This window comes from Oncorhynchus mykiss, chromosome 24 (genome assembly GCF_013265735.2).
Source record: "Oncorhynchus mykiss isolate Arlee chromosome 24, USDA_OmykA_1.1, whole genome shotgun sequence".
Lineage (NCBI taxonomy): Eukaryota > Metazoa > Chordata > Actinopteri > Salmoniformes > Salmonidae > Oncorhynchus > Oncorhynchus mykiss.
The window spans coordinates 1045192-1057676 of NC_048588.1; the positions used below are offsets into that span (position 1 = coordinate 1045192).

The following is a 12485-nucleotide window of genomic DNA, read 5'->3' on the forward strand; positions in this document are numbered from 1 at the left end:
GCTGGTCCATGTTGACTCCAATGCTTCCCACAGTTTTGTCAAGTTGGCTGGAATCCTTTGTGTACCATTCTTGATACACAAGGGAAACTGTTGAGTGTGAAAAACCCAGCAGCGTTGAGTTCTTGACACAAACTAGTGCACCTGGCACCTACTACCATACCCCATTCAAAGGCACTTAAGTATTTTGTCATTCACCCTCTGAATGGCACACACATCCATGTCTCAAAGCCTAAAAATCCTTCTTTAACCCATCTCCTCTTCATCTACACTGTTTTGAAGTGGATTTAACAAGTGACATCAATAAAAGATCATAGCATTCACCTGGTCAGTCTGTCATTGAAAAAGCAGGTGTTCCTAATGTTTGGTACACTCACTCATCCAAATTGACTTACAGCAGTGAGTGCTTATATTTTTTGCGTGGGTAGCCCTCATAGGGATTCGGACCCACGACCCTGCTGTTGCTAACGCCATGTTCATACCAACTGAGCCACGTAAGACCATGTCAGGCAAGCTAAAGGAAGCACCTTTCAATCAACACAGGTCTGTGGCTGACTCATGGTCAAGTTATGGCCATGTGCCAGGTTGGGGTCAATGCTGGGTTAGTTCAGTAGGGCCCGTGTGTCAGGCTCATGACCATTGTGGCAGGTGTGGGAGGGGGGCTTCACTTTGACACATCCTGTGTGAAAAAGCACACAGAGCGCCGGGAAGAGGTGGCACTGTATGACGGAGCACCACACCAGAGTGAGCTCAGTCAGGATCATTGCAGACGCCCATGCCCCCCCATTGCAGACACATGCACGCACGCACGCACACACAGACACATGTACACCTTGCTAGAGGTTATCTGATTGTTGCACCCACTCATCCCTCACTTTCTCAACCACACATCTCCCCTCAGATTCTTTCATATGCACAAATGCACACACACTTTTCTCCAGACCCTGTCACTCACCCCTATAACTTTCATGTCTGGTTGTTTGTGTGTTCTGTTATCTACCCATATGTGTCTAACCAGTGTGCTTTGCTCCTTTCTGTGTTCTCCTCTAGTTGTTCCTGGACAAGGAGAAGGCCGAGGAGCTGTGGCTCAACAGGCTGATGTCCCTCCGCCAGGAGAGGCTCATGGGAAGTCCTGTGCCCTGATTGAACCAGCAGCTCCCCGGACCAATAGAATCGTCTGAACTGAGGAAACTTTGGTCCTGGACTAAATCCACCTGTCCTCATAATGAGTAGGGACAGGAGTTTTTCCTGACCGCGTGACCTGGCTCTAGTTAGTCTATCCTTGTCAGGTCATACAGTCAGGAACAACTCCCTGTTCCTAAACATAAACCTTTATAAATGTCTATTGAACCTCTCATTCACTGGACTGTCAGGAAACTTCTGTCTTTTTCAGAATATTCATATATAGTTGATTTGTTTATCCCAAATTAGTTGAAATGATACATAGAAAATGTGTACTGTCTGTTGGCTGTATCAAAAGTTGATCAATTGTGTTTGAGTTAAATTTGAATAAATATTCTCCCCTGTGAAGAAAAGCCTTGATTAGTAGACTGATTCCTGTTTAATAGACTGTTTGAACCTGATGTTTCTCAGGCTACAGTGCCTTCAGAAAGTATTCACACCCCTTTACTTTTTCCACATTTTGTGTTACACCTTTAATTTAAAATGGATTAAATTGAGATTTTGTTGTCACTGGCCTATACATAATACCCCAGTTTGCTTAACAATTCACATAATGAGTTGCATGGACTCTGTGTGCAATAATAGTGTTTAACATACTTTTTGAATGACTACCTCATCTCTGTACCGCACACATACAATTATCTGTAAGGTTCCTCAGTCGAACAGTGAATTTAAAACACCACAAAGGCAACGGAAGTTTTCCAATACCTCGCAAAGGGCACCAGTTGGTAGATGGGGTAGATTTTTTTTTAAAGCAAGACATTGAATATCTCTTTGAACATAGTGAAGCTATTAATTACACTTTGAATGGTGTATCATTCAGTCACTACACAGGCATCCTTCCTAACTCAGTTGCTGGAGAGGAAGGAAACCGCTCAGGGAATATAATGACTTTAAAACAGTTACTGAGTTTAATGGATGTGATAGGAGAAAACTGAGGATGGATCAATAACATTGTAGTTACTCCACAATACTAACCTACTTGACAGAGTGAAAAGAAGGAAGCCTGTACAGAATACAAAATATTCCAAAACCTGCATCATGTTTGCAACAAGGCACTAAAGTAATACTGCAAAAAATGTGGCACAGCAATTAACTTTTTGTCCTGAATATAAAGTGTTATGTTTGGGGCAAATCCAATTTAACACATTACTCCGTACAACTCTCCATATTTTCAAGCATAGCGGTGGCTGCATCATGTTATGGGTATGCTTGTAATTGTTGAGGAATGGGGAATTTTTCCAGGATAAAAAAGAAACGGACTGGAGCTAAGTAAAAGCAAAATCATAGAGGAAAATCTGGTTTTGTCTGCTTTCCACGAGACACTGGGAGATTAATTCAGCAGAAACAATAACCTAAAACACAAGGCCAAATCAACACTGGAGTTGCTTACCAAAAAGATAGTGAATGTTCCTGAGTGGTTAGTTTTGACTTAAATCTGCTTCAAAATATGTCAATTTTTTAAAATGGTTGTCTAGCAATGATTTGACAGAGATTGGAAGAATTTTGAAACAAACAATGGCCAGTGCTGTCGATGATTTATTTAGAATTCAAGGCACACTTAACCAGCATGGCTACCACAGCATTCTGCAACGATACGCCATCCCATCTGGTTTGCGCTTAGTGGGACTATCATTTGTTTTTCAACAGGACAATGACCCAGCACACCTCCTGGCTGTGTAAAGACTATTTGACCAAGGAGGAGAGTGATGGAGTGCTTCATCAGATGACCTGGCCTCCACAATCACCCAACCTCAACCCAATAGAGATGAGTTGGAGCGCAAAGTGAAGGAAAAGCAGCCAACAAGTGCTCAGCATATGTGGGAACTCCTTCAAGACGGTTGGAAAAGCATTCCAGGTGAAGCTGGTTGAGAGAATGCCAAGAGTGTGCAATGCTGTCAAGGCAAAGGGTGGCTACTTTGAAGAATCTCAAATATAAAATATATTTTGATATGTTTAACACTTTTTTGGTTACTACATTTTTGGGTCTCCCTAGTTGCGCAGGCACTGCATCTCAGTGCTTGAGGCATCACTACAGACTCCCAGGTTCGAATCCAGGTTGTATCACAACTGGCCGTGATTGGGAGTTCCATAGGGCGGCGCACAATTGGCCCAGCGTCGTCCAGGTTTGGCGGTGATACAGCCCGACAGGATGCTCTCAATAGTGCTTCTGTAGACGTTTGTGAGGGTCTTACACAGAACCCAAACCGGCTGCACACGTGCGCCATCATGCATAAGTGTATTTTGTCCCCCCACGCCAAACGAAATCACCACACGCAGGTTAAAATATCAAAACAAACTCTGAACCAATTACATTAATTTGGGGACAGGTCGAAAGCATTAAACATTATGGCAATTGCTAGCTAATTTGTCCTATTTAGCTAGCTTGCTGTTGCTAGCTAATTTGTCCTGGGATTATAAACATTGAGTTATTTTACCTGAAATGTGCAAGGTCTTCTACTCTGACAATTAATCCACACATTAAACGGTAAACCGAATCGTTTCTAGTCATCTCCTCTCCTCCCTTTTTCTTCTCTGGACTTTATATTGCGATTGGCAACTTTCATAAATTAGGTGCATTTACGCCACCGACCTCGTTTGTCTTTCAGTCACCCCCATGGGTATAACCTATGAGGAAATGGAACGTGGGTACCTGCTCCAATGAGGAGATAGGCGATCTGCGTCACAAACTGAACTGACTTCTATTTTAGCCCTTGGCAACACAGACGCTCGTTGGCGCGCACAAGCAGTGGGTGCAATAATTTAATAAAATAGATTTCTGAATGTATTTTGCAAAGCTCGCGCACATGACACGAGTGGTGTAGTCAGGGTATTAGGGGCCAAGCCAAATTTCTTTAGCCTCCTGAGGTTGAAGTGGCACTATTGTGCCTTCTTCAACATGTTGTCTGTGTGCATGGACCATTTCAGATTGTCAGTGATGTGCCGAGGAACTTGAAGCTTTTCACCCTCTCTTCTCCCTGTCGATGAGGATGGGGTTATGCTCTCTCTGCTGTGTCCTGAAGTCCACAATCAGCTCCTTCATAGTGTTGACATCGAATTAAAGATTGTTTTCCTGGCACCATGACCCTCATCTCTTCCCTGTAGGAGTTCTCGTCATTGTTGGTAATCAGGCCTACCACTGTTGTGTCGTCAGCAAACTTCAGGAGATGTGTTATGACAATAAGATGGCTGTCCAGCTTCCTCAGATGTGTCAGATCTATTTTCCTTGTTCTTAATAGAGCTTTGATGACTTATAATGCTGACCTATCCGCCTGTGAGAGTCAGGTGAGTCACAGTACACAAATAGAGCCCAGCGTTCTGTATTACTGTCTGGGCAGTGGGGTGGCTGAGGGCTGGCCAGGTCCAGACTGCCGCTCTATTTGTGGGCTGGGGCAGATGGTAGACTTGGAAAGAGATAGAGGATCGTGGTTAGCTCTCGTACTCCCAGGCTGCCCGTGTACTAGTGAAATGTCACTGTGAGCATGAACATACCTCAGGTTTTAAAGGCAAATTATTTGGAAATGTTCCCATTTTCTTTTTTTCTGAATGAATTATTATTTATATGGCCTTGTATTTGTGTTTTTGTGTGCATCATGAGTACAAGTGGGTGTGTTCTCTGTCATATGTATGCTCAAGCACGTATGATTTTACACGTCTGTGTCTATTTTCTGTTTCTGTGTGTGTGTGTGTGTGTGTGACTGTGCGCTCGCTCATGTGTGTGTGTGTTGTATGTTGATGGTGAGCTTCAAGGGTCTGTTGGTTACTCTCAGCAGATGGTCCTCCTTACATCAGTCAGCCACATGCTAGAGTGTCGGGTAGCAAAACCCACTCCCAGAGAGCCTGGTGTTCTTACAGTCAGCTGTTACTAAACATTTAGACAAAGGGTCACTTTTGTCAACTACAAGCAGGAGGATTCAGATGTGTGTGTGATGAGTGCTACAGTAGTCCTTCTGACAAACACTTGACTACATGGCTTATTAATCATTAGAAGCACAGGGTTTAATGTAGGGGTTTTTAGTTTACTTTTATAGTTTGTTTCATAATTTGCCTCCAGAAGAGGAGCTTGGTTACCAGATAAACTAGAGACATTAAATCTCCATCCTCATCATTGAAATGTAAATGTGTTGCTTGTTTGCTTTTTATGGGCTTTCTGTAATGAAAAGTTTGTTTGGCCTTTTTACTTTATGGATGACTTCCTTACATTTGAAATGCTCCACCGTTTTCAACATTCTATCATCAATGAGCTTGAGAAGATCAGATGATTTGATCCTGATTCGATAACCCTCACCTCACCCTGTGCAAATTAGACTGATCAGAAAACGTTCAAACTTTGATAGAAGCGGTGAAGTAGGCAATGGAATGCAGACGTTCCATTGGCCAGATTGGCGCACATTCAACAACCGATCTAACAAGTGGATATTCTTCAAATCCGTCATAAATGATCTATTGTACCAGGTCCACAATGTGGTGACTTAAGTCCGATTTAGATATATTTGGCTGTTTTCGCTGTATAACATGTAGAAGTTGTCCCTTTTCAGATTTCTAAGACCTGACCGCTTAATGCTATCTCTTGTTCATATACGACGGTTAGCATTAGCTAGCAAACAGAAGTCGGTGGTGGTATTCAGTCATTTTTAACGGTAATGCAGTTGATTGGTAAAGATGCCATAAACGCGTTTTGGTTGACATCCATACAAGCATTATACTCAGATTTTTACCTCAACATAGTGTGAAATGCATATATAAACACTAACCTAAATTTAGGCAAATTTGCTGCGTGGCTATGTGGGTTGCACGTTGTCACAATATTATTTTGAAGGTTCGTTTTAGGATTGATTACCAATTGAGCACCCTACTCAATGCATCGTCATTGGGGGCTGATGAAGATTTGGTCTAAAATGTGTATTACTGTGGCTTGAAAACAAGATTACATTTTCAGGGGTTTTGACCTGGTTACATGTACATAGCAGCTTTTCTGAGTGTTTTGTTATTTCTGTATAACAAAAAAATTGACAACAAAGTTGGCTCTTTTACACTGGGGGTCAATGGGATTTTTTCTTTCTTTTCCCCAATTTGTGGTCGAGGGAATTCCTTATTATTGCGTGAATATCGACTCGGACTATGTACAGTTTATCACAAAAGTGAGTACACCCCTCACATTTTTGTAAATATTTGAGTATATCTTTTCATGTGACAACACTGAAGGAATGACACGTTTCTACAATGTAAAGTAGTGAGTGTACAGCTTGTATAACAGTGTAAATTTGCTGTCCCCTCAAAATAATTCAACACACAGCCATTAATGTCTAAACCGCTGGCAAAAAAAGTGAGTACACTCCTAAGTGAAAATGTCCAAATTGGGCCCAAAGTGTCAAAATTTTGTGGCCACCATCATTTTCCAGCACTACCTTAACCCTCTTGGGCTTGGAGTTCACCAGAGCTTCACAGGTTGCCACTGGAGTCCTCTTCCACTCCATGACGACGTCACAGAGCTGGTGGATGTTAGAGACCTTGCACTCCTCCACCTTCCATTTGAGGATGCCCCACAGATGCTCAATAGGGTTTAGGTCTGGAGACATGCTTGGCCAGTCCATCACCTTTACCCTCAGCTTCTTTAGCAAGGCAGTGGTCGTCTTGGAGGTGTGTTTGGGGTCGTTATCATGTTGGAATACTGCCCTGCGGCCCAGTCTCTGAAGGGAGGGGATCATGCTCTGTCTCAATATGTCACAGTACATGTTGGCATTCATGTTTCCCTCAATGAACTGTAGCTCCCCAGTGCCGTCAGCACTCATGCAGCCCCAGACCATGACACTCCCACCACCATGCTTGACTGTAGGCAAGACACACTTGTCTTTGTACTTCTCACCTGGTTGCCGCCACACACGCTTGACACCATCTGAACCAAATAAGTTTATCTTGGTCTCATCAGACCACAGGACATGGTTACAGTAATCCATGTCCTTAGTCTGCTTGTCTTCAGCAAACTGTTTGCGGGCTTTCTTGTGCATCATCTTTAGAAGAGGCTTCCTTCTGGGACGACAGCCATGCAGACAAATTTGATGTAGTGTACGGAGTATGGTCTGAGCACTGACAGGCTGACCCCCCACCCCTTCAACCTCTGCAGCAATGCTGGCAGCACTCATACGTCTATTTCCCAAAGACAACCTCTGGATATGACGCTGAGCACGTGCACTCAACTTCTTTGGTTGACCATTTGGCCTGTTCTGAGTGGAACCTGTCCAGTTAAACCTCTGTATGGTCTTGGCCACCGTGCTGCAGCTCAGTTTCAGGGTCTTGGCAATCTTCTTATAGCCCAGGCCATCTTTATGTAGAGCAACAATTATTTTTTTCAGATCCTCAGAGAGTTCTTTGCCATGAGGTGCCATGTTGAACACACAGTCCTAGTCGGTATTCACGTAATAATAAGGAATGTTGCCATGTTTTACATCAAGGGTGGTCAACCATCTTCCAGGAGAGCTAATCGGTGTGCAGGCTTTTATTCCTGTCCCTCTCTAACGAACCACATTTTAGAAATTAGCTGCTCAACCGGACCTTGATAAAACAGTCTCTGATGTGCTTGAGCAGGGCTTTATCAAAAGCTCTCTAGACTGAGGGTTGACCATGTATGTTTAATATAGTTGCTTAACAGATATTCTACTTTGTGAGGGGTTAAGTACCTTGCTCAATAACAGGAGATGGTACTGTACATGGGATCAGAGAGTAGCCTCAGTATCGATACCATATTACACTTACTTAATTATTTGCTTATATGTTAGTTTTAGAATTGACTAAAACAAGCAGACAACAAGCTTTTTAAAAAGGTTACGTTTTTGCTCTGAGCCAATGGGGTAGCCTAGGTAACCAAACCCTGGATTGCTGAAGCTATGAATTGGCCATTGAGAGGCTATGAGGCTCCGGTCGGCCGTATTGGCACTCCCTACTAGGAGCAGTCCTCCATAGGGATTAATGGAATTCTACAATATTTCAATGAAATGTTTCAAGGACAAAATTACATTAATTTAAGTATTTTTTTGTTGTAGTGAAGACAGTAACATTAGTACTCTCTAAAAAAAATATTGAAGGGACTTTTTTTTTGTATTTATTTTTTATGTTTAGCTCCCATAATATAATTTTAAAGTATGCATTAAGGTATCTAAGGGTATAAGCTTCGATCACACCGTCATTGTATTTTGGTACACCAGAATTACATTCATGTCCAATTAAACGTTTACCTTGCAGCATTGCGTTGCAGAGGCGTGGTGCATACGTTGGATTTATCGCACGTACACGCCTCAAACTGTATGCGTAGATGGCTTGACAGAAATGGTAGCAGAAGGTGAATGCTGAACTTTTGTTGCATACATAGCCACATGATGCTGAGTACTATTTTGCGCAATAACACTGTCGGTGTGTTCGAATCGTTATACAAGTCATTGGTTACCACATTCTATCTAATACCCAGTAGATCTATTGGGAACATTCTAGCATTGGGCATTCTGATGTAATACATTTCATTGTTCTGGCCATCTATGGACACACCCGTAAACATAAACATTGGGCGCGGGGAGAACAGAGGATTCACGTTTATTGCAATTTTACCACCAACCAATGTGATCACATCACACCAGAGAAGATCTCGCCATTCACACTTCCCCGCCAGTTTATTGTAAAAGCTGTAGCCGGTTTTATATCCATCAAGCAAGAGCAAGGTACTTTCCTCAAGTATATATACAGTGCCTTGCGAAAGTATTCGGACCCCTTGAACTTTGCGACCTTTTGCCACATTTCAGGCTTCAAACAAAGATATAAAACTGTATTTTTTAGTGAAGAATCAACAACAAGTGGGACACAATCATGAAGTGGAACGACATTTATTGGATATTTCAAACTTTTTTAACAAATCAAAAACTGAAAAATTGGGCGTGCAAAATTATTCAGCCCCCTTAAGTTAATACTTTGTAGCGCCACCTTTTGCTGCGATTACAGCTGTAAGTCACTTGGGGTATGTCTCTATCAGTTTTGCACATCGAGAGACTGACATTTTTTCCCATTCCTCCTTGCAAAACAGCTCGAGCTCAGTGAGGTTGGATGGAGAGCATTTGTGAACAGCAGTTTTCAGTTCTTTCCACAGATTCTCGATTGGATTCAGGTCTGGACTTTGACTTGGCCATTCTAACACCTGGATATGTTTATTTTTGAACCATTCCATTGTAGATTTTGCTTTATGTTTTGGATCATTGTCTTGTTGGAAGACAAATCTCCGTCCCAGTCTCAGGTCTTTTGCAGACTCCATCAGGTTTTCTTCCAGAATGGTCCTGTATTTGGCTCCATCCATCTTCCCATCAATTTCAACCATTTTCCCTGTCCCTGCTGAAGAAAAGCAGGCCCAAACCATGATGCTGCCACCACCATGTTTGACAGTGGCGATGGTTTGTTCAGGGTGATGAGCTGTGTTGCTTTTACGCCAAACATAACGTTTTGCATTGTTGCCAAAAAGTTCAATTTTGGTTTCATCTGACCAGAGCACCTTCTTCCACATGTTTGGTGTGTCTCCCAGGTGGCTTGTGGCAAACTTTAAACAACACTTTTTATGGATATCTTTAAGAAATGGCTTTCTTCTTGCCACTCTTCCATAAAGGCCAGATTTGTGCAATATACGACTGATTGTTGTCCTATGGACAGAGTCTCCCACCTCAGCTGTAGATCTCTGCAGTTCATCCAGAGTGATCATGGGCCTCTTGGCTGCATCTCTGATCAGTCTTCTCCTTGTATGAGCTGAAAGTTTAGAGGGACGGCCAGGTCTTGGTAAATTTGCAGTGGTCTGATACTCCTTCCATTTCAATATTATCGCTTGCACAGTGCTCCTTGGGATGTTTAAAGCTTGGGAAATCTTTTTGTATCCAAATCCGGCTTTAAACTTCTTCACAACAGTATCTCGGACCTGCCTGGTGTGTTCCTTGTTCTTCATGATGCTCTCTGCGCTTTTAACGGACCTCTGAGACTATCACAGTGCAGGTGCATTTATACGGAGACTTGATTACACACAGGTGGATTGTATTTATCATCATTAGTCATTTAGGTCAACATTGGATCATTCAGAGATCCTCACTGAACTTCTGGAGAGAGTTTGCTGCACTGAAAGTAAAGGGGCTGAATAATTTTGCACGCCCAATTTTTCAGTTTTTGATTTGTTAAAAAAGTTTGAAATATCCAATAAATGTCGTTCCACTTCATGATTGTGTCCCACTTGTTGTTGATTCTTCACAAAAAAATACAGTTTTATATATTTATGTTTGAAGCCTGAAATGTGGCAAAAGGTCGCAAAGTTCAAGGGGGCCGAATACTTTCGCAATGCACTGTATATACAGTACCAGTCAAAAGTTTGGACACACCTACTCATTCAAGGCTTTTTCTTTATTTGTACTATTTTCCACATTGTGGAAAAAAAACTATGGAAGAACACATTTGGAATCATGTAGTAACCAAAAAAGTGTTAAACAAATCAAAATAAATTTTATATTCTTGAAAGTAGCCACCCTTTTCCTTAATGACAGCTTTGCACACTCTTGGCATTCTCTCAACCAGCTTCACCTGGAATGCTTTTCCAACAGTCTTGAAGGATTTCCCGCATATGCTGAGCACTTGTTGGCTGCTTTTCCTTCACTCTGCGGTCCAACTCATGCCAAAACATCTCAATTGGGTTGAGATTGGGTGATTGTTGAGGACAGGTCATCTGAAGCCGCACTCCATCACTCTCCTTCTTGGTCAAATAGCCCTTACACAGCCTGGAGGTGTGTTTTGGGTCATTGTCCTGTTGAAAAACAAATGATAGTCCCACTAAGCGCAAACCAGATGGGATGGCGTATCGCTGCAGAATGCTGTGGTAGCCATGCTGGTTAAGTGTGCCTTGAATTCTAAATAAATCCAGCAAAGCACCCCCACACCTCCTCCTCCATGCTTCACGGTGGGAACTACACATGCGGAGATCATCCGTTCACCTACTCTGCATCTCATAAAGACACGGCGGTTGAAACAAAAAATCTAAAATTTGGACTCATCAGACCAAAGGACATATTTCCACTGGTCTAATGTCAATTGCTCATGTTTCTTGGCCCAAGTAAGTCTCTTATTATTGGTGTTCTTTAGTTGTAGTTTCTTTGCAGCAATTCGACCATGAAGGCCTGATTCACGCAGTCTCCTCTGAACAGTTGTTGTTGAGATGTGTCTGTTACTTGAACTCTGAAGCATATATTTGGGCGGCAATTTCTGAGGCTGGTAACTCTAATGAACTTATCCTCTGCAGCAGAGGTAACTCTGGGTCTTCCTTTCCTATGGCGGACCTCACGAGAGCCATTTTCATCATAATGCTTGATGTTTTTTGTGACTGCACTTGAAGAAACTTTCAAAGTTCTTGAAATTATCCGGATTGAGTGACATTGTTTTAAAGTAATGATGGACTGTCGTTTCTCTTTGCTTATTTGATCAGTTTTTGCCGTAATATGGACTTAGCTCTATTTGGAAAAATACCATGTTCTGTATACCAACGCTACCTTGCCACAACACAACTGATTCCACAAATTAACTTTTAACAGGGCACACCTGTTAATTGGAATGCATTCCAGGTGACTGACTACCTTATTTCCTTATGAAGCTGTCAAGGCGAAGGGTGGCTACTTTGAAGAATTTAAAATATTATTTTTTGATTACTCCATGTGTTATTTCATAGTTTTGATGTCTTCACTATTATTCTACAATGTAGAAAATAGTGAAAATAAGTGACCAAACTATTTTGCTACTTCTGGGACACACATTGGGCTATGCTACTGGTTCAAGAGCTATACACGGAAGAGAGAGCTGCATCATGCATGAATGCACAAGAATGGGACAGTGAAGATATGTGTAAATTAGAAGTAAATTCATAGGCTGGGCTATAAACACACCATTTGAATGCTAGCCTACTGGAGTGCATTTAGGCGACCACCACCTGTGCTATGCCTGCCCGTTTTGTGCCAATGAATTGAAGTTGAACATCCCCAAATTCGTTGGTTGAATTAAATGTGCAATAAAAAGTATAGTGCCTAAACCTATTTAACCTCCTAGAGTCGATGTCCGCGCGGCGCTGAAACTTAATTAGCACAATAATAAACAGCCCCATAAAAATATGTACATTTAAGATAGAGATGCGTTGTTTTTTTGCATTGGATGCTTCTCAATCCAACGCGTCCGCCGATGTCACACTTCCACATATGCTGTGAAAAGTGACAGCGCTAGAGCGGTGTTTGTCAGACCATGAGACATCTCGAAAA

General features: G+C 42.2%; 1 protein-coding gene across 2 annotated transcripts in view; it reads left to right on the forward strand.

The window, feature by feature from the left end:
* The window catches only part of rsrc1 (arginine/serine-rich coiled-coil 1), a 187046-nt gene extending 185512 nt beyond the window's left edge, over nucleotides 1-1534 (forward strand). For both annotated transcript variants that reach the window (XM_036962128.1, XM_036962129.1), the window contains one exon: nucleotides 1048-1534. In XM_036962128.1, coding sequence (XP_036818023.1) covers nucleotides 1048-1140 — 93 coding nt within the window. In that variant the 3' untranslated portion in view covers nucleotides 1141-1534. The remainder of the gene's footprint in view (nucleotides 1-1047) is intronic.
* Nucleotides 1535-12485: the final 10951 nt, after the last annotated feature.